This window comes from Myotis nattereri (assembly GCF_964212035.1).
Source record: "Myotis nattereri genome assembly, chromosome: 8".
Lineage (NCBI taxonomy): Eukaryota > Metazoa > Chordata > Mammalia > Chiroptera > Vespertilionidae > Myotis > Myotis nattereri.
Window position 1 is genome coordinate 16,271,794 of NC_138083.1, and position 23,353 is coordinate 16,295,146.

The 23,353-nt window shown below is 41.2% G+C and overlaps 1 protein-coding gene across 3 annotated transcripts in view; it reads right to left on the reverse strand.

Annotated features, from left to right (window-relative positions):
• KIZ (kizuna centrosomal protein) overlaps positions 1-23,353 on the reverse strand; it is a 123,522-nt gene that overhangs the window by 60,571 nt on the left and 39,598 nt on the right. The window contains exons 5-7 of one of the 3 annotated variants that reach the window (XM_081097207.1): positions 22,515-23,160; positions 21,819-22,113; positions 3,130-3,243 (exon numbers count right to left, since the gene is read on the reverse strand). In XM_081097207.1, coding sequence (XP_080953333.1) covers positions 3,130-3,243; positions 21,819-22,113; positions 22,515-23,160 — 1,055 coding nt within the window. Of the gene's footprint in view, positions 1-3,129; positions 3,244-21,818; positions 22,132-22,514; positions 23,161-23,353 lie in introns of all 3 variants that reach the window. The other 2 variants (XM_081097206.1, XM_081097208.1) reach the window with 2 other exon arrangements.

Genomic DNA, 23,353 nt, shown 5'->3' on the forward strand with positions numbered 1-23,353 from the left:
AAGTAGCCACTAACAATTAGTTGCATCTGCAAAAAAAAAGGGGGTAGTCTCATTAGGGTTTTGATATAAAACTACTTATTAAGTAATTATTTTAATGTTAAATTTTTTTCCAGAAGGCAACAAATAAATTTTTTTATCAATTACCCCAAATGACATGAATAATATTTTAATAATTCATCATTGTCTAAAATAATAACTTGGTCTTCTACCTAATAAGAGTAAACCTTTTATATGAAGAACTTTGAACACTTAGTCCCTGATATAAGAAAAACCAACAACGATGATAGGAATTTTTTGTTTTAAGTTGCTTTGTTTTGTGAGCAGGAATTCATTCTTCATACTCTCTTTTAGCAGATGCTCTGGGGCAGATGTCCCATTTTATAAAGGAAAGAGACAGTTATCAACTGCCATGGTTTGGCCAGGGAAACCAGCAGGGCTGCTGCCACATCAAGCACGGCTACAGGCTTTTATGAATTCATGACCTGTCAGAGCCTTCCCATTCCGCCCAGCTTAGAATTCCGTAACTGAAGAGTCATTAACAATTAAGGAACAAAAGTAGGTCACTCTTTCCAAATCTGTGTTTCTGGAATGGCTTATAAAATTGACCACTGAGCTGCAGGAGAGATTGCAAAGCAGACGGGAATATTTCACTTAGGGGAATGGCCCAGCAATAGCTGTGCGGGGTGGAGGAGCCCAGAGGGTGCCTAGATGAAGAAGTCTACGGGAGAGCCTGATGCCATGATGAACACTTGTTAGAAAGAATCTATATTTAAAGACACAATTGCTCATCTCAAAGGTCATATAAACACTTGGCACTTTATCCAAGGCTACAGAGTAAACCAGTGATAATCCATGTGCATGAATCAGCATCCTTAGTCACACACAGGACAATTCTATTTGTAACAGAACAAAACACTGACAATAGTAACCATTCCTGACTTCTTTATCTGACTTTAAAAATGATTGTGGTACAGAACCTGTCTTGAAGACTCCAGATATTAATTTTGAAATTTGTGTTGGTCATAAACAAGGATCATTTCTAACGGAAGGCTGATTTATACATAACTGTAGATCAACAGTCATATAAAATGCAACCTTTCATAATGGAAAGCAATGCTCTATTATATATGTTGAGAAACTATAGCAAATGTTAGTCTAGTAGATGTAAATATTATATCTTATCACCCACAATCACAGTTTGGTAGCCCAGGTTAAGAGAGTCACACAATGAATCATTTAGTCTAACAAGTCAGTTTGTACAGGGAATTATAAATGCATATATGCTTTCTATGCCACATATCATGATTATGGTTTATGCAAAGTAGTATATCAACAGACATGAAAAGCAGAGAGAAAGAAACAGCGGCCTGGTGAGCGAGCCTTACAACACACAACCAGAGTGCAGATACTCCTCCCAGCAGCTTCTTGTACCACCTTTGTAAAGGAGTACTTTTATTCACATGATAAAAACCATGAAAGAGAATTTTCTTGCATGTCCCTTTACTGCTTTAGATTGAAAAGTACTGGTCAGGAAGGCCATTTCCAAGACTTTCCATATGTGGAGAATGCTAGTACCGACGCAGAAGGTCCTGTAAACACATTCAGGACTTACAGACCTCACCCTGTGGTCTGTGAAACAGAACCATATGATTGGCCAAGGTTTTTCGTGACAAGGTCCTTTCAGAGTCCATTATCTGACTTCTCCTTACTCCTTGATGGGATCCAGCACACACTGCATTTATACTGAATTATAGTTTAAAGAAAAATCATGTTACCCTTCCTATTTATATCATTAACATGAAACAGCCTACTGGCACATTAAAGGGAGAGAAAATGGCATTGGATGTAAGACAACTAGACCCAAAGCCCCATGTACTCTCTCAGCCTTTCAGATGGGCTTTGACAGACATCTATTGACCATGCTCGAGTAACAATTTGTTCTTTACTAGTAAACGGTGAGAATGTATTTTAATAAGGGGAAATATAGTCAGTCCTCAAAATCAAAATCAGGGCTAGGACACAGGTAATATTCATGCAACATGAATTAGGCACCTACCAGGTGCCATTACACATATTACACATATTACACATTTATATGAACTCAATAAGTAGCCCAGATGCCACAAAGCTTCTTAGGACATGGAAGGAAACCCAGATAGCATAAAAAGTGGGCAGAGGGTATGGAACAGAATTCTGATTGTCTTAGGATGCACAAGAATCATGACTCTGCCAACTACCTGTTGACAAACTTCTCTCTCTCGTCCCAGCTTTATGGCCATTTAAGACATATACTATGAGCGGTAGATCTCAAACTTGAGGGATTAGAGTTCCCGTAGGGCTCACTGAAACCCAGATGGCTGGGCACCACCCCAAATTCCTTATTCAGAGGATCCTGGGTAGGGCCTGAGAAGCTATGTTTCTGTTCCCAGGTTTTATTGATACTGGTGTAGGTACTATACTTGCAGATTGTAGATCTGTATCTTCTAGATTGGGAGCCTGTATCACTAGCATGACCTTGGAAATTTAGGATCTCATCGGGGGTTTGGACATGCCAAGGACATCCCTTCAGGTCAGCGGTTCTCAACCTGTGGGTCATGACCCCTTTGGCGGTCGAATGACCCTTTCACAGGGGTCGCCTAAGACCATCCTGCATATCAGATATTTACATTACGATTCATAACAGTAGCAAAATTAGTTATGAAGTAGCAACGAAAATAATTTTATGGTTGGGGGTTACAACATGAGGAACTGCTTTAAAGGGCCAGAAGGTTGAGAACCACTGCTTTAGGTGGTGGTGGCAGTGGGTTATATGTTGGATTGCTCTTTAAGGTATGCTAACATAACATACCCAACAAAAGCTATCCCTGTTCTCTCCCGCCAACTAAGCCCTTAAAACGTTGCGATAAGCAGGGATTGAATGGGTATATCCAATTAGCAGTTAGAAACAAATACATTTACAAAGAAGCAGATGGTGATGTTCATAAGAGTTAAATCGAAGACTACAAGTGTGTACGCTGTGCTGACAGTGTGGACGAGTGTTTTGCAACTCTGCGACTGTTTTCTTGGAAGCATCGGGAACCTAAGTGGCCACCCCACCCCAGCCCAGCCGTAGTTTCATGACAGTAATACCTGACTTGCTTTCCATCGCTGCCACCCCCTGGGGAGAGTCTCAGAAGCTGGGGAAGGACAGCTGCTTCGAAGTCTTCAAGGTCTTCTTTTGGAATGTCACTGTGATTATAGAGCCTATAAAGTAAGACAGGTGCTGCATGAGATGTTTATTTAAGCACAGACGGCCAGCTTCTAGAATCTGTGGTGGTTCTTCATGGTTTATTGAAATATATCTGTAATATAATCTAGACATAAAAATGCAGCAACTAGACGGTCTCTCGACAAAGATGTAAAACAGGGCAGTTTGAAAAACTTGTTTGTGTGTACGTGGCAGTTTTAAATCCATCAGAGGAAGTAACTTTTAACCCTTTGAAGACTTCAAATCCACAGCTGTGCAATGTCATTTCACAATCCACCTGACTGATAGGAATGCTAGATAATCTCTACAGCAGAAAAGGCTAATTTTATATTGTCAATCATAACAAAGTTAGATCTCCACAACTCAAATGAAATTTACTTAAATTGTCACTGCTAAGAAATTGAAAACTGCTGGCTGAAGTATAGGTTATGGCCTCCATTTCTGAATGCAGAAAGATGACTATTATTTCTCCATTTAGATCCCATGGAAATAAAATTTTCTTTATTCTTAGTAAGAACAGGAAGGCATGGAAAGAGGGATTTAGCCTTCATTATCTATTTCCTTTCTCCTGAGGGACTTGTAGAGTCTAACAGTTGTTGTTTTTTCCCCAGCTTTTTTTTCTCTCTCTTTACTGATTAAGGTAGTACATATGTGTCCTTATCCCCCCATTGCCCCTCTCCCCCCAACTCATGCCCTCACCCCCCTGGTGTCTGTGTCCATTGGTTAGGCTATATGCATGCATACAAGTCCTTTGGTTGATCTCTCCTGCTTACCCCCACCCACCCCTACCTCCCCTCTGAGGTTTGACGGTCTGATCGATGCTTCTCTGTCTCTGGATCTGGTTTTGTTCATCAGTTTAGAGTTTAACAGTTTTAGATTAGGTTTGTCATGGTATTATAGTAGCCTCCAAACAGATTGGTTATAACCTGCTTTTTTTTTTAAAAAAAGTGTATTTTGGGGGAAAATGATTTTAAAAAGCTATGGGAGAAGATATTAAAGACAAAGATAGTATTTTATGTTTTTATTGAGCTGATCACACGCGTAGTTGGGAATGTTCAATACATACCCCCAAAAGAAAATGAAACAACATATAAAACAATATGATCATCTAACTGACATGACAAGGATGAAAGAGACTCACTCTATCCATCTATTGGAGGGTGAGTAATAAGTGCAGGCTCAAGCCCACCCTCACTCTGAAGCCCTTTTACCCTGGCCAGGAAATACAAGTCGGCCCCATGGGTTCAGGCCTGTTCTGGACTCTGGGCCACCCTGTCAGTGCTCCAGAACCTAGGGCCTAATTCTTTCTGAAAGGCTTTATCCTGTCACCACTCAATTCACAGACTAACAGCCTGTTCTTAAGGTGAGCCAATTTCAGAGCAGTAAGGGAGAGCACTTAATCAATGAGAAGACAATAAGGAATTGCAAGGGGGTAGAGAGACAGAGCTCCCTGCCTTCATGGGGGGTGGGGAGGTGTGGGGGATGATGGGGGGGTGGCTGGACAAGGAGGAGGATAATTGGGCAGGCAGGATTTAGATAGAAGGGGAGATAACATTTCCAGCTAAGGACCAGCACAGGCAAAAACAAAAAACAAAAAACAACAACAATGAGGAATCACTCACCTGTCAGAATGGCTACCATCAACAAGTCAATGAATGACAAGTGCTGATGAGGATGTGGAGAAAAGGAACTCTAGTACATTGCTGGTGGGAATGCAGACTGGTGCAGCCACTATGCAAAACAGTGTGGAGTTTCCTCAAAAAATTAAAAGTGAAACTGCCATCTGACCGAGTGATCCCACTCCTAGGAATATATTCTAATAAGCCTGAAACACCAATCAAAAAGAATAATATGCACCCCTATGTTCATAGTAGCATTATTTACAATAGCTAAGATCTGGAAACAGCCCAAGTGCTCATCAGTAGATGAGTGGATAAAAAAGCTGTGGTACATTTACACAATGGAATACTATGCAGCTGTAAAAAAGAAGGATCTCTTACCCTTTGCAACAGCATGGAGGGACCTGGAGAGTATCACGCTAAGTGAAATAAGCCAGTCAGAGAAAGACAAGTATCACATGATCTCACTTATATGTGGAATCTAATGAACAAAAATAATCTCACAAACAAAACATGGGAGCATGGAACAGACTGAGGATTCTCAGAGGGAAGTGGGGGGAGGGAAGGGATTAACAAAAGAACTTATATGCATACATGCATAACCCATGGACACAGACAATAGTGGGGTGAAAACTAGGGGAGGGGGAGAAAGTGGGAAGGAGGATGTTAATAGGGGGAAAAAGGGAGACATCAGTAATGCTTTCAACAATAAAGATAAATGGGGGGGGGGGGGAGAAAGAATGTGCTACAAGAAAAAAAAAGGCGACAGGAAATGCCAGGGGAAGAGAGGTGCGGTGACCAGCAAGGACCATGAGCCTTGCAGCCAGGGAAGCAATGGGCAGCGGCAGCTTGTCCTGGGCTTACCACCTGAACCTGTCTCCAAGGCCCCTTTTCTCTGTGTAGCCCTTCCCTTTGTATATCCCCACCTCACCTCCTTTTCCTTAAATAAATTCAATTTTCATTAATCACTGAATGAGATGGCTATTTAACCTGCCCAAACACTACCACGTTAACCTTTCAGTACCCCTTGTTGCTTGCATACTGTACCCTCCCCACCCCCAATACCACCATGGTATGCCAGTACTCAGTAACACCCGATAGTCCAGTCCGGACAAATGCTAGATAACCTCTGTTCTTTTCCAATCTGATCAATCCAAGAGGGAGGCTTAGCCTAGCTCATCTCACACTTGTCTAGGAGCTTCTCTGACTACCTCATTAATAGGATCTCTCCTATCCCTGGTTCCTTAAGCACAATTAGACAACATCCTACACTGCACTATTCTCTAGTTATGTCATATCTGCCTACTCTGCTCAACAAAACCAAAAGCTAGTTTAGAACAGCAACTGGATTTCAGAATTTTTATTGTACTGTAAGCGACACATAGCACTCGGCACCCTTTGCACTGCTGAAGACACCCTTACACTATGTGTTGAGTGACAGGTCAAGATTTAAACCTAGATTAGAGAAATTGGTGATACATCTATTTTTACAGTCTGTGTTTAGATGATGGTTTTATACCAGTCTGGGGCTTCCATGGGTGACAACAAGTAATCAATAAGATGCCACCAAGCATTGTCTGCACCGAGCTTATGGTCTACTCTAGACTAGCTCAGAAACTTGTCTGGCTAAACGATGAGCTGGTCTGTGCTGCGGATTTTTAACAGTTAGTTATTAACAAAAGGAAGGGAGCAAAGAAACCAGCCTCACTCTGTAGGAAGAGGCAGCTTCACAGTCCCCAGGGAGTCCATCTGACTGGGGAGTAGGGGAAATGGCACAGGGGAAGTCCTATTAGTGCATGGGCGATAGAAGCCAAACGATAAAGCAGAACTATGAAGCTTGCACAGTAGGAGCCAAAATGGAGACCATAAAGGGGGAGGAGGAGACCCTGGGAAAGGACTGGGTAGGATAAGGGCACTAAACCCCAGAACATCCAAAAAAGGAACTGGATGGTAGGAGGGTGCTAGCACAGCTCCAGGAAAAGCCAGGAAAGAGATGGGCAGTTTGAAAGAAAGCCTGCACCTCCTGAAACACCAGGAATTAGAGTAAAAGCTTAACAAAGGCCCGTCCGGGTGGGCAGGGCAGCTGTGCAGCCTGGGAGGCACTGAGCCTTGGTGACAGATATACAATGAGCGAAACAAGGCACAGAGAAGGTAAATAACTTGCCCAAGGTCACACAGCTAAGAATTTTAATGCCAGCCGGGAGCAGAGGCTGAGCTGGACTACTGGAGCCTAAGACACTGGAGGTGACAGCACTGCAACTCTGGGTCCTGACCCTCCTGGGCCAGTGGGCACAAGTGCAGGCCTGCAGCCCAGAAGCTGAACTTTTCCCATTGCAAGACGGAGCTGAACCACCCGGTCATGGATGAGGCATCGGGCATGACGTACCGGGGGCACATCAGCAACGTCAACCAGTTTCTTTTGCTGGACCCACCGGTGAAGCCTCCCGTCAAGTGCGACAGCCTTTTCAGGGGCATCTGTGCCCTGTGCACCCTTCTTTCTCTTGGACGGTACTTTTATTTTCTCCTAAACTCTAAGGGTCCCCACGAGACTGGCAACCAGGGAAGCAGAGGACTTTAAGGACTCTCTTTTTGCCTCTGTAACTTCCTGTCCTGAGTGAGGGCAGCCCAGTCTAGGCTTATTCCTGTTGCTGTGGTTTGGGCTCTTCTATCCTAAGCCTTCCTTTGTTTTTGCTCTAATAAATCTTGCCACTATCACTCAAATCCTCCTTCGAGAGTGTCCCTGAAATTCCTTTCCCACGACACTGTAAGAAACTATTTCTGCCAGTAACAATACCAGACTAGTTTGCAAATATACATCATATACATCAATTCTTTGCTGAAAATAACTCCACTAAATGATTCACACACTGTAAAAAGCTAAAGAGTAAAGACTATGTATTATAAAAACACTATTGTAGAACCCAAGATTCCAATTTCTTTCATGTCTTCTATTTGCATTCCTATGGTCCTGGAACCAACAGGCTGAGCCCTACCCTCAGCTTGTTCTCTGGGAAGTCCAGCAAGTGGGCAAACCTGCAAGCTGACAAGTAATTGTTAGAAACACAAATGACACTTTATTTATTTTTTGTTAATCTTCACCTGAGGATATTTTCTCCATTGATTTTTAGAGAGAGTGGGAGGGAGGGAGGGGGAGGAGAGAGAAAGAGAAACATCGATGGGAGAGAGACACACTGATTAGTTGCCCCCCTGATACACCCGACCAGGACCGGGGATTGAACCTGCAACCCAGGTACCAGGAATCAAACCAGTTACCCTTTGGTGGGAAGGCCGATGCTCTAACCATTGAACCATGCCAGCCAAGGCCACAAATGACACTTTGAAGAGGTATATTTTATTTTACCCAGTAACAGTTAAAGCATACAACTACATTTTTTGGGGTCTAAATTGAAAGCAATTGCTTTCTAGCTTCATTTTCATCTTTCAATCTCACAGAATTTGGGTGATAACTTACAGAACAACTCTACTGCAAGATAATGTGAATACTCAAATTAAGGTTTGTTTTTGTTTTATTTTTTAAATATATTTTATTGATTTTTTACAGGGAGGAAGGGAGAGGGAATAGAGAGTTAGAAACATCAATGTGAGAGAAACATCCATCAGCTACCTCCTGCACACCCCCCCACTGGGGACATGCCCAGCAACCAAGGTGCATGCCCTTGACTAGACTCGAACCTGGGACCCTTCAGTCCGCAGGCCAACGCTCTATCCACTGAGCCAAACTGGCCAGGGCAAGGTTTGTTTGTTTTAAAGTGAGTTAGAAAGAAAAGTTTCTCTGCTTTTTATTTCAGTATCAAAACTGATAATTATTTCTTGGCAAAAATAACCCAGTATGAGGACTACAGAAAATAAACTTTTCTTTAACTCTACCAGATAACTTTCACACATTCCTGTGGGTATTACCTTTTGGGGGACTTAGAATTTATGTGTTTCAATTGTAGTGCTACAGGCTGAGCTTATAGGTTTTATATTCTCTAGGGGACAAAAGTCTCAAAATGGTATGGCAATCACTGAGCATAAATAGTTATGTGTTTGCTTAAGTAATTTACGTAATATAATGCTACGTTTAAAAGGTTTTATAAAATTCATTTACTGTATTTTTAATGAGACTGAAGAATGGTAAGTACTATAGTTAGTCACATCCCGAACAAAGTTTTAGGAAAAAAATTGTCTTTAACAATGACAAATAAAAAAGACACATCTTTGTGGAGGTGACCATAAGCTATGGGTGTGTTATTCAGGATGAACCCATGCACAGAAAGGTGGGAGAGAGATAAAGCAACCCTCCTTTTTTCCCCAATTCCAGTGCAAAAACAGTTGCCTCAAAACTCCAGTACTTCCTCCTCCCGGTTTGATCCTACTTTGATCTTTAAACTAACAACACATGATTTGTGTAAAAAAGTTTACTTTTAAAACTATCACTGTATCAAGTTCTAGTTCTTTTTTTTTTTTTTAACATTTAATTCTCAAGGAAATTTGTTGATTCCAATGAACAAGATTTAAAATCCTCCCATGACCCTATTTCTTAAGTTTAAGCAGAAGTAACAGAATGCACTCATGTACCAAACACTCAAAAGACCACAACTGCTACAAAATATAACTAAGGAGCCAGAGGACACTGTTGTCACTCAAAACTGAGCCTCTAATTCAATTTGTGTAGCTTACTGGTCATCCTGAAGCAATTCAGCACCTTCACCAATAAGAGAAAACCTTCAGTGACCTCCCACCCACAGGTACACAAATATAACTGAGAAGCAGAGAGGTCCCTAGAAGCTCTACCTCTATAAAGATGCAAATTAAGGTTTAAACAGTATAACAATTGGCTGGAGCTAATCCTTTTACAGAGGTGTAAATGGCTATTGAGATCTGAATTCTAGGCTGCTAGCTTTTGTTAAGGAGCATCACTGACCAATTCCACCCAAGAGTAATGCCCAGCCACAAACTCCGGGACTGTCAATAGTTTCATAAAGCCAGTGCAATTTGTTTGCTTTGATATCAGATTTCCTGACCATAAATCCAAATGTGTAAATATAAACCGCATCAAGAATTAGTGCCCTGGGAAAATAAACTGGAGCGACTATCTCAAACCTGACCCCCAATGGCTGGAACAGCTGTATGTGCGGCCACAGTGAAGTTTGTATAGGGGGTTTTGTTTGCCACACAAAACAGTTGTAGAAAGGACAAACACATACATAGTTAAACAGTCTTTTTCTTTTAATGGGCAGTCTAACGAAACCTATGTTTTGGTGGCTACCTCAGTTCCCATTGTGCGGCCCCTTGGGTGGTCCCTTACAGGGGGCCACTCGAAGGAAGCACAATGCCTACAAGAAGGGAAGGAGGGGACCGAGACACAAAGGCCACCGGAGCAGGGCGGGCTGCAGCAGGCTGCAGACCAAGGGTCAGCCAACGGGCTCCTGTTCTTTACCCAGGAAACAAGGGCTCCTTCTCTTTACCTGCAAACAGTGTGGTTAAGCTGACAGCTTGAATCATGGGCTACATTTTGTAGGGTACCGTCCATCTGGGTTAAGGTCCTCTTTATTGTGACAGAGGCTGCACAAGCAAAACCCTTGCCTTTTCCCCCACTTTGGCCTCATAACCCGACCTCATCATTCTGTTCTATTTTTTTTCCCCCTTAATGAGGCACTGGGAGGCCTGAGAGAGTTTATAATAGATGTTTCCCTCCACCCTCACACAGGGATAACTGTTTGAACCATAATGTGTTTTAGTAGCCAAGAATTACTTGTGATGGCTGCAGATGTGCTTTATGAAATGGGTAAGTGTTGTCAGTCCATTTTCTCTTTGATAACTATGGATCCCATACTTAACATCTGGGCTGATAAAAATTCTCCTTGGTAGGAAGGTGAAGTCCAGAATGATTTGCTCTTGTTCGTTGGGTTTCTTTTAAATTGGCACTCACTGTCTGGCCAGTGTGGCTCAGTGGTTGAGCACAGACCCATGAACCAAGAGGTCAGGGTGAGATTCCTGGTCGTGGCTCATGCCTGGGTTGTGGGCTCTATCCCCAGTAGGGGGTGTGCAGGGGGCAGCTGATCAATGATTCTTTCTCATCATTGATGTTTCCATCTTCCTCTCCTTACTCTCTCTGAAATACATATTTTAAAAAAAAATAAATTAATTTTAAATGACCAGAGGAGTGTCATTATTAGAGTGTTACCTGTGCTCACCAATCGGCGGTGCACACAGATTTATGAAGCCAGTCACTTAAGGTGACCCGGCCTTAAATATCTGCTGCAAAAAAGAACATTGAGGGAAAATGTTTGATTGTCATATAACTTTATACCTTCAAAAATTCAATATAATCAAGTTCTCATTTTGGAAAAGTTTAAAAAAGACTATTAATTAACCAAGGAGACAAAGAACCTGTACTCAGAAAACTACAGGATGCTGAAAAAAGAGATAGAGGAAGACATAAACAAATAGAAGAATATACCGTGTTCATGGATTGGTAGAGTCAACATCATTAAAAAGTCCATACTACCAATAGCAATCTACAGATTCAATGCAATCCCCATTAAAATACCAACGGCATATTTCAAAGACCTAGAACAAACTCTCCAAAAATTCATCTGGAATAAAAAAAGACCCCGATTAGCCACAGCAATATTGAGAAAGAAGAACAATATTGGAGGGATCACAATACCAGATATCAAGCTACAGTGGGGCCTTGACTTACGAGTGTCCCGACTAACGAGTTTTTCGAGATATGAGCGGTCTCTCGGCCGATTTTTTGCTTTGAGTTGCGAGCTAAAATTCGGGTTACAAGCCAGCTTCAGATACCCCACCACTAGTTGGCACAGCGAACGTCACAGTGAACACCACAACATCAGCCCAGTATCACGTGTCATTGTAATGGTGAAAATTGATTTGACATACGAGTAATCTGAGTTATGAGCTCCATCACAGAACGAATTAAACTCGTAAGTCAAGGCCCCACTGTATATTACAAAGCCACTGTAATCAAAACAGCCTGGTACTGGCACAAGAACAGGCATATAGATCAATGGATCAGAACAGAGAACCCAGGGATTGACCAAAGCCATTATGCCCAATTAATATTTGACAAAGGAGGCAAGAGCATACAATGGAGTCAAGACAGTCTCTTAATAAACGGTATTGGGAAAATTAGACAGATCCATGCAAAAAAATGAAACTAGATCACCAACTTACACCATACACAAAAAAAACCTCAAAATGGATAAAGGACTTAAACATATGACGGGAAACCATACAAGTTTTAGAAGACTCCATAGGCAGCAAAATAGCAGACATATGTCATAGCAATATCTTTACTGATATAGCTTCAAGGGCAATGGAGACTAAGGAGAAAATAAACAAATGGGACTACATCAAAATAAAAAGCTTTTGCACAGCAAAAGAAACCAACAAAACAACAAGAAAACCCACTGCATGGGAGAACATATTTGCCAATGTTATCACCAATAAGGGTTTAATCTCCAAAATTTACAAGGAACTCATACAACTTAACAAAAGGAAGATAAACAATCCAATCAAAAAATGGGCAAAGGACCTAAATAGACACTTCTCGAAAGAGGACATACAGAAGGCCAAGAGACATATGAAAACATGTTCAAAGTCACTAATCATTCGAGAGATGCAAATCAAAACAACAATGAAATACCATCTCACACCTGTCAGAATGGCTATCATCAACAAATCAACAAAGGACAAGTACTGAAGAGGATGCGGAGAAAAAGGAACCCTCGTGCACTGCTGGTGGGAATGCAGACTGGTGCAGCCACTGTTGAAAACAGTATGGTGTTTCCTCAAAAAATAAAAAATGGAACTCCCATTTGACCCAGTAATCCCACTTTTAGGAATATATCCCAAGAAACTAGAAACACCAATCAGAAAGGATATATGCACCCCTATGTTTATAGCAGCACAATTCACCATAGCTAAGATTTGGATACAGCTTAAGTGCCCATCAGCAAACGAGTGGATTAGAAAACTGTGGTACATCTACACAGTGGAATTCTACGCTGCTATAAAAGAGAAGGAATTCTTACCATTTGCAACAGCATGGATAGAACTAGAGAGCATTATGCTAAGCGAAATAAGCCAGTCAGAGAAAGATAAATATCACATGATCTTACTCATTTGTGGAGTATAATGAACAACATAAACTGATGAACAAAAATAGAACCAGAGACATAGAAGCATCGAACAGACTGTCCAACCTATGAGGAAAGGCAGGGGGTGAGGGAGTAAGAGATCAACCAAAGGACTTGTATGCATGCATATGAGCAAAACCAATGGACATAGACAGTAGTGGGAGGGAGGGCTTGTGCTTGGGGGAGAGGGTGGTGGGGGAGAGGTTAATTGGGGGAAAAAGGAGACTTATTAATACTTTAAACAATAATTTTAAAAAAACTTAAAATAATACTTCTGTTTGTTTATTAGATGTTATCATAATCAGTTCTATAACTAAACTCTAAGAGGGTACTTCTGGCAAAAGGGTATCTGACAGTAAGGCAGGCCAGTAAGCCAGGACAGTGGAATAGGGAAACAGGCATACAGCTGAACAAACTGACAGAGCAATTTACAGCAGATACAGGTCACCTCCCTAGAGATAACATCTAGGCCTCAGTTGTATTTCATCTTCAGGCCCAGAAAAGCAGCAAAACCAGGTGGGTGACACCTGGACCCGCTGCAATGACTGACGACCCGCTTTCCCTGACACTGACCAATCAGTAGAGGTCATGACCCTGAAGGAACATACCTAGAAAACTGACGAATATTCTGCCGAAACCCTCCCCTGAAATCTCCCCTAAGAGTCCCACCTTCAAGAAAGAGATAAAGCCTCAAGACAAAGTGCCCCGCACTCGCTCTCCCTCTGGGGAGCAGCCCCCACCATTCCCTTTCTTCTCTTCTTTCCCCACTTCTCCCCCCACAGACATGCCACTCCTAAACTCCAAAGGACCCCATGAGGCTTGCAACCAGGGGAGCAATGGGCAGCAGCAGCTCGTCCCAGGCAAACCCCTGAACCTGTCCCTCAGGCCCCCTTTTCTCTGACTTCCCAGAGAGCTAAGGGAGCCCAGCCTAGGCTCTCCTGTTGCTTCTATGCCAGTGATGGTGAACCTATGATACGCGTGTCAGAGGTGACACACGAACTCATTTTCTTGGTTGATTTTTCTTTGTTAAATGGCATTTAAATATATAAAATAAATATCAAAAATCAGTCTTTGTTTTACTATGGCTGCAAATATAAAAAAATTTCTATATGTGACACGGCACCAGAGTTAAGTTAGGGTTTTTCAAAATGCGGACACGCCGAGCTCAAAAGGTTCGCCATCGCTGTTATGCTAAGCCCTTTCTTGCTTTACTGTTCCCCGATTTAACAAATGTTCCCTCATAATCACCTGGACTTGTATTGTAAAATTTTTCCTGCACAAAGTCAAGAACCTAAACACTACAGGCGGGACACAGGCAGACCCTTTCTGGTCACAATAATTTTAGGAGAAAAAACCTTGCTGGGGCTTAATGACAAATGGGGGATCATAAAATCAGACTTGTGTTGTGCGGTGACATGTCTGTCTGTCTTTATATGTATGTATACATGTGTCTGTAAGAGAACAGACAAGGAATTCACACTGGCTGGCAAGGGTTACAGAATGTGAGGGGACCCAGGGACAGAAGAAACCAGAGGCACAATGAGATGGTGGACGGGCTTATGGAGGGCTTAGGTAGTGGTCAGACCCTAAAATAAGTCAGTATGTCACTTCTCCAAAATAAGTGAGTCTCCTAGGGGCCAATTAACTCTGAGGAATGGGAATGGGGTCCAATACAGTCACCCTCCACTGAAGGGGAGCTCAGATCAGTCAGGCAGATGTCTCTCTGCAATCTGACTCAGTGCTCAGGGTCCCCCTCCAAGATGACCATGAAATGGGAGTGGCCGCACCCAGGGAGGGCACTTGCAGGACAGGGACAGGCACGGAGCTGTTAATGGCCTCCTGCTGTATGAGTATCTATAAATCAAATATTACAGGACTACTGCAAAGATGATGCTGGATTGCTGCTGGGCCTTTCAAAGGGTCAGCACTAAATTAAAGTGAAGAAGTGAAACAATTTATTATTCAAATACTCATTCACTTAACAAGCTGCTACAAGAATTCCAAAGACAAAAGAAGAAACAAGAAAGTAGATGATAACAAATTATCAGCAGAAATGAATAAATGGATTAAATGTAGAGGAAAGTCAGGGAGGATGAGAGCAAGAAAACAATAAAAGCTAACTGGGTAGACCCTAGGAACCAGGTGAAAAGCTTTTCTTGTTAGTGTCAGAGTTAAAGGGGTATCAGACAAGCACATCCCTAATTCCGGGTAAGTACACCTTTCCTGAAGCAGGACAAGGTAGCTGGCTGCGCATGTCTGGGATGAAGAGACGAGGAAAAGACCTACAATCCCTGGCTGTGTCCCTTGGCCTCAGGGGTGCTATACTCTGCCACGTGAGCCACTCCTTTGGTTGAAGTAACAATAGTTCCCTAGAGATGGGCCATGGTGCCTTGTCTACAAAGCCTTTGCTTAAACTGCAGTTCTCCCCTGAAATCTGGAATGGCTTATCTTCTTCAACCAATCATCACAGCTATCCTGGTAATCTACTGCTGTGTAACAAGCTAACCCAAAGTTAGTGGTGCAAAACAATAACCAACAGCTTTTTGTTATGCGCTATGCTCATGGCTTCTGTGGGCAGGAATCTGGACAGGGCACAATGCAGGGGGTTCATCTCTGCTCCTAGGGCAAAGGAAACGAAGGAGAAAATAAACAAATGGGACTACATCAAAATAAAAAGCTTCTGCACAGCAAAAGAAACCATCAACAAAACGAAAAGGGAGCCCGCTGTATGGGAGAACATATTTGACAATGACACATCTGATAAAGGGTTAATATCCAAAATATATAAGGAACTCATACAACTTAAAGACAAATAATTGAATTAAAAAATGGGCAAAAGACCTCAATAGACACTTCTCCAAATTGGACATACAGATGCCAAGAAACACATGAAAAATGCTCAAGGTCACTGACCATCAGAGATGCAAATTAAAACGACAATGAGGTATTACCTCACACCTGTCAGAATGGATACCATCAACAAATGACAAGTGCTGGTGAGGATGTGGAGAAAAGAGAACCCTAGTACACTGCTGGTGGAAATGCAGACTAGTGCAGCCACTATGCCAAACAGTATGGCTTCCTCAAAAATTCAAAATGGAACTGCCATTTGACCCAGTGATCCCACTCCTAAGAATATATGCTAAGAATCATGAAACACCAATCAGAAAGAATATATTCACCCCTATGTTCATAGCAGCACAATTTTCAATAGCTAAGATCTGGAAACAGCCCAAGTGCCCATCAGTGGATGAGTGGATAAAGAAGCTGTGTTACATATACACCACGGAAAACTATGCAGCAGTGAAAAAGAAGGCTCTCTTACCCTTTGAGACAGCATGGAAGGACCTGGAGAGTATTATGCTAAGTGAAGTAAGCCAGTCAGAGAAAGACAAGTATCGCATGATCTCACTTATATGTGGAATCCAATGAACAAAATAAACTGATGAACAAAACAGATCCAGAGACATGGAAGCATGGAACAGACTGATGAATCTCAGAGGGAAGGAGGGGGTGGGGTGGGGTTGGGGGGTGGGAAGAGAGTAACCAAAGAACTTATATGCATATATGCACAACCCATGGATGCAGACAATAGTGTGGCAAAGGCCTGGGAGGGAGGGGTCAATGGGCGGAAAAGGGGGTGTCTGTAATACTTTCAACAATAAAGATAAATTTAAAAAGATAATAATAGAAAGGAATGAGATTTTTAAAAAGCAATAGATGGGATCAAATTGGATTATTTGAAGAAATTGATAAAATAGACAAATCTTATGCAGACATGATCAATAGAAAAACAGGGCAGACAAAAAATTATGAGAGAAAAAGGGAATAATTATTGACACAGTAGACATTCTAAAATATAAAGTATGCTCACAAATGTGAAAACTTAGAAAATAGATCTCTTTCTAGTACATTATACATTTTCAAATTTGACTCAAGATGAATGAAAACCTGAATATACATATGAGCACTGAAGAATAAGTAATCAAATAACAACTGAGGGAATTGACATCAGTAGACCTGCCTTGCAAGAAATGTTAAAGCAAATTGTTCATGCTGTAACCCAGCCGTGGGCAAACTACGGCCCGTGGGCGGGATCCGGCCCGTTTGAAATGAATAAAACTAAAAAAAAAAAAAAAAGACCATACCCTTTTATGTAATGATGTTTACTTTGAATTTATATTAGTTCACACAAACACTCCATCCATGCTTTTGTTCCGGCCCTGCAGTCCAGTTTAAGAACCCATTGTGGCCCTCAAGTCTAAAAGTTTGCCCACCCCTGCAACCTCTGCAAGTGCTTCAGTATCCCCCACACCTGCCTTTGCCCCAGGCCACCCACCTCCTCTGACTCAGGCCAGCAGCCTGTGGTGAGATGGATGGCAAAGGCTGGGAACCAGGTTTCAGTTGGTCAATGGGGACGCCTTTTAACATCTGTACAGAACCCCCTAGTGGTAATGACCGCAATTACTGCTTATTTTGCTGAGGATCAAATCTCAGGAATACTGCCTGGTTCTGGACTTTTGCAGTGTAAACCAAAATAAAGATAAGGAAAGTCTTAGATTTTTTCAGATCAAAATAGGTAGCTAACAGGAGAGGCACAGGCGAGACTGGGGAATGAAGTGCCAGGTAGAACATGAGGGGATACACTAATAGCCCTCCTGGCTGGCACAGGGTTATTTTTTCGAAAGCGTAATGCACAACCTTACTTTGGGAACAAAAACCAGAATGGGGTGACAAGAAATATCTCAGGGGCCACCAATGTTGAACGGCAGAGGCCATGTCCAGGAAAAACAAGTGATAGTGGTGAAGGAGAAAAGCAACCGAGAAAAGATACCTGAAGGCATCATCACTTCTGAAGGACACTGGATCTAAAACATGCTTCCAGATCCACTTAAAGCGAACTTAGGGTAAATTCGAAAAGAACACAGTTGTAGCCTATTATTCCAGGCAATATAATTTTCAGCAGCAACTCTTTCTCAGCTGCAAGAACTTTCTATATTTAACTTTGAAGAGGGACTAAATTAAAATCAAAATCACTGGATGAGATCAGCTTTTTATGACCTTGAGAAAGCAAGGCTTTCATTTGGCCACAAAGGCAGCACCGCATTTTGCTCTCAGTAGTACTCCAAGGGAGAAAGAACCAAGCAGCTTCGCAAGCACTTCGGTCCAGCTTGAAGGGCGCACAGCACTCCGTCAGCTTACCTGAGGTTGGAAGGCCCAAAATCAATATGGACAGAGCGAAAGGTCAAACTGGCACTGCTTAGTTTTATTTCCCTTTTCTAATTAAAGAATCAAATTTGCTTCTTGATCTTCCTTATTCAACCTTATAAAATTTATCCTTGATGATACTGCCATTATTTAGGCGGCAGAGGAGGGAGGTAGCCCAGGATCCTAGTTCAGAATGCAGACTCTGGATCCAGATAAGCCATTTTGTGACTGAACATAACCTCTCTGTGTCTCAGTTTCCTTCTCTATAAAATGGTGCTGATAATAGGAATAAATAATTATAAATGAAGCGCTGACACAGGCCCTGGCACAGAGGTGGTGCTATTGATCAGTAAATCGCCGTCATGCTTGTGATGTGTGTGGTAGAGCACAGGAACTTGGAGCATGACCTGTCAGTTTGGATGCCAGCTGCTCTTCCAACCAGCTCTGGGACCTGAAAAGGCTCTTTAATCTTTCTAACCTTACTGGAAACACTCTGCTTGGTGTCTGCAGCACACCTCGGTTCTCCTTGGTCTTCACTAAGCCTCGTCTCAGATCCTTTTCTGGCTCCTTCTGATCTTCCTGATCTTGGATATGGAGTCAGACCTTGGTCTGCTTTCCTAGTTATGCTCACACCCTAATGTTCTTCTCAGGGAAATAACTTTAAAATGCTTATACTCTGATTCAGGAAAATTACAGGATACAAAATCAATACACATAAATCAGTTGCATTTCTCTACATTGAACAATCCAAAAAGAAAATTAATAAAACAATCCCATTTACAATAGCATCAAAAAAAATAAAATGCTTAGAAATAAACTTAACCAAGGAGGCAAAAGACTTGTATACTGAACACTGTTGAAAGAAATTAAAGAAGACAGAAATAAATGAAAAGATATCTTGTGTTCATGGGCAAAATCCCAGTGGCATTTTTTAAATAAATAGAAAAACAACCCTAAAATTCATATGGAACCACAAATGACCCTGACTAGCCAAAATGATATTGAGAAAAAAGACCAAAGCTGGAGGACTCACACTTCCTGATTTCAAAACATTACAAAGCTACAGTAACCAAAATAATATAGTACTGGCATAAACACAGATATATAGAACAGAATAAAACCATGCATATACAGTCAACTAGTCTTTGATAAGAGTGTTAAAAATACACAATGGGAAAAATACACAAAGTCTCTCTCTTCAACAAATGGTGTTAAAAAACTGGATGGCCACATGCAAATAAATGAAAGTGGATCCATACTGTACATCATAAAATAAAAATAAACTCAAAATGGATTAAAGACTTAAATGTAAGACCTGAAACTGTAAAACTCTTGGAAGAAAATATAGAGGGAAAGCTGCCTGACATTGGTCCTAGCAACAATTTCTTGGATATAACACCAAAGCACAGGCCACAAACACAAAACAAGTGTAACTATATCAAACTAAAAAACTTCTGCACGGCAAAGGAAACTATCAACAAAATGAAAAAGCAACCTACAGAATGAGGGAAAACGTTTGCAAATACTATATCTAATAAGAGATTAATATCCAACATATATAAAGAACTCATATAACTCAATAGCAAAAAAATCCAATGAACAATGTGCAGAATGATCTGATTTTTTCCAAAGAAAACAAACAGATAGCTAAGCTAACAAGTACACAAAAAGGTCCTTGACATCACTAATCATCACGGAAATGCAAACCAAAACCACAATGAGATATTTCACACCTATTAGAATTGCTATTATAAAATAGAAAAGAGCCCCAACCAGTTTGGCTCAGTGGATGGAGCGTCGGCCTGTGGACTGAAGGGTCCCGGGTTCGATTCCAGTCAAGGGCATGTACCTTGGTTGCGGGCACATCCCTAGTGGGGGGTGTGCAGGAGGCAGGTGATCCATGTTTCTCTCTCATCGATGTTTCTAACTTTCTATCCCTCTCCATTCCTCTCTGTAAAAAAATCAATAAAATATATTTTAAAAAAAGACAAGAAATAAGTGTCAGCAAGAGTGTGGAGAAAAGGGAATTCTATCCTTGTGCACTGTTGATGAGATTGAAAATTGGTTCAGAAGTTACAGAAAACATTATGATGGTTCCTCAAAAATTTAAAAATAGAATGACTATATGATCCAGCAATTTCACTTCTGGTTATTTATTCAAAAGAAAGCAAAAGACTAACTTGAAAAGATATATGCATCCTCATGTTCACTTCAGCATTACTTACAATAGCCAAGACATGGAAGCAACCTAAGTGTCCATCAATGGATGAATGAATAAAAAAATATATGTATACAATGGAATACTATTCAGGCACAAGAAGAATAAAATACTTCCATTTTCAATTCTCACCTGAGGATATTTTTTCCTTTGATTTTTTTAGAGAGAGTGGAAGGAAGGGAAGGAGGGAGGGAGGGAGGGAGGGAGAGAGAGAGAGAGAGAGAGAGAGAGAGAGAGAGAGAGAGAGAAACATTGATTGGTTGCCTCCTGCACACACCTCAGCTGCACCTCAACTGGGGCTAGGGGTCAAACCTGCAACCCAGGTACGTGCCCTTGACCGGGAATTGAATCCATTATCCTTCAATGCATGGGACAATACTCCAACCACTGAACCACACAGGCCAAGGCGGCTTTTCACTCTTGCCAGTGTTTCCAGTAGGGTTTGTTGGAAGGAAAGAATGACAGCATCTGGGTGTAACAAAGTTTTGAGGGCTGCGTGGGTCAGGGAGGCTCTATGGAGGGTCTGCGCTAGTGGCCTATGTGTCACTCCTTATGCCCCTGGCCTTGGTCTCCTCATTTTTAAAAGGTGATGTTTACATTAGTTTTTTTACTTAGGTTCCTTCTTGTCCTAAAAGAGATTTGATATTATTAGTGTGTGTGTGTGTGTGTGTGTGTGTGTGTGTGTTTTAGTGCAGAATTGGCTTTCAACAGTTTCCAGACTAGCTATACAATTTTACCCAGTATCTCCAATCAATAGTAAAAAAATCATATATGAGCCTTTATGAGTTAAATACTATAAGTGCTCAAAATATATAACACTGATGTTATTCCAAGTTAACATGAAAAATTTCAATGTCCTCATATTTACATTCAGAAAGGAAAGCTGGCTTAGATATACCCTTAGAAGAATTCATTAACTCCTATTTAATCAAATGACCAGAATACTACTTTGGCAAGTGATGTAGGGATTAAGCAACTTAATTAGATATAAGTTCTTAGTCGCTAAAGCTGAATTCCTAGTAAGTTTAACAGTTTGCTACCTTGTGTGCTATCAGAACTTTAAAATGATTTATTTTCTAAAAAGATGGAAGGTAGGGGGAATAACTTATGAATTAACCAGAGATTGTTGGGATATGATTATAAACTGCCAATCACCTTAAATTCAACAATAATCAGATTTTTAAAGCTACTTCATAAAAAAGGAAAAAAAAATAAAATTTTATATAAAAGACTACTTATGAGACTTAAGGAACTTACACATTCATGACTGAGTGTGCAATAATACATTCCATGTGAACTGGTCTCTAAAAATGTCTATAATTAAACACAGAACAGTGAAAAAAAATTGAATGGCTTACTGTCTTGGTGAGTTAGTAGAGGATTCCTTTTCTGAATCAGGAGAGCTTAGGGTTTGCAAAATACAATTACGTTTTTCAATGGATGGGGCATCTCTTTCTTGCTTGGAGTGGATTAATTTTAAGGCCTCTATTCCATCTTCTCCTTCCATCTTGTCACCTGGATTTGGTTGTGGTTCCAGGCTCTTTAAAATCAGATCATCTTCACTTACAGAAACGGTGAGGTCACTGCTGCTGTTCAAACTGTCCTCCTCCCACTCTTCCTGCATTTTTCGGAAGGGCTTCTGTGACTCTGGGTCTGCATGAGGAAGATGATCTGTAAGAGGGGATATGATTAGATTACTGATCACTAACCTCAGGGAGAAGCAAGGTAAGATGTTCCACCTCACAGACGGAATTACTTCACAGCTAAAAGCATGTAGCAACAATCCACAACTCATTATAGTATATAAAAATTCATTAAAATATTTTTTAAAATATCACAGTGGGTTTAAAAATGAGATTAATTTTTTTTGCAAGGATATTTCCACATGCCCACTTAAGAACTCATTAGAATGGAATTTGTTGGCAAAGACACTATTTTGTTTTTTGACAAAGATTAAAATTAGTGCATATTTTGTTCTTACATAAGACCAATACCAACTAGAAAAACTAAATACCAAACAAAAATCAGCAAATAATCTCAGCCTCTCACCCCACCTGAGAAAACTTCCCCAGCGGAATGCTTGTCTTGAGAACACTTGTTTTCAGATGCACAGTACTCCGAGACTGATAGCGGAGAGGCAGGCAGTCTGGCTCTTTCTTCCTTGACTTCAATATGTTCTTGTGTCAGTATTTCTCTCTCCGATCCCTCTGATCTGCTGGAACTGTCACACTTTAAATCAGTGGTTCTGTTCTCTGGACTTAATCTTTCCTGTAACGGGGAATGAAGTTCAGCAGAATTTTTGCCTTCAGATAAATTACTCTTGCCATGACGTGTGTTGCTTCCTATCTCCAGGCAATGAGTTTGTTCCTCCTCAGACAGAACGCTGGCTGTGACTAGCATTTTCTCACCAATCTGAAGAGATGTCTTTCCATCTATTTTGTCAGGCTTATTTAAGCACTCTGTGTCACTATTAGTTTGTACTACATAGCTGTCTGTCACATTACAGTTCTGGGCTGTCTGTTGGTGTGAATGTGGGTCAGGAATTGAAAAGTTCTTAGTGGGTTGGGGAGATTTCTGCTCTGTACTGAAATCTCCAATGCTTGAGACGGCTGACATTTGGCGGCCCATAAAGCTTGTTGCTGGTTGATACAATCCTCTTGACATGGCTGTTTCTGAATTAATTCCTGCCTGCACTGCAACCTATAGCACCAAAAGAGATGTGAGTTAAGCATATTTATTGTGCATGAATAATTAGGTTGTTCAAGTTGTTTTCAGAAATGAAATGAGGTAAAGGAAACATGACCAATGAAATCAACAACTACCACATTTTATAAATCTCATAGCTTCCTTCAAAATGAAGAGCAAAATCCAGTTATAGTCCACACTACTTACT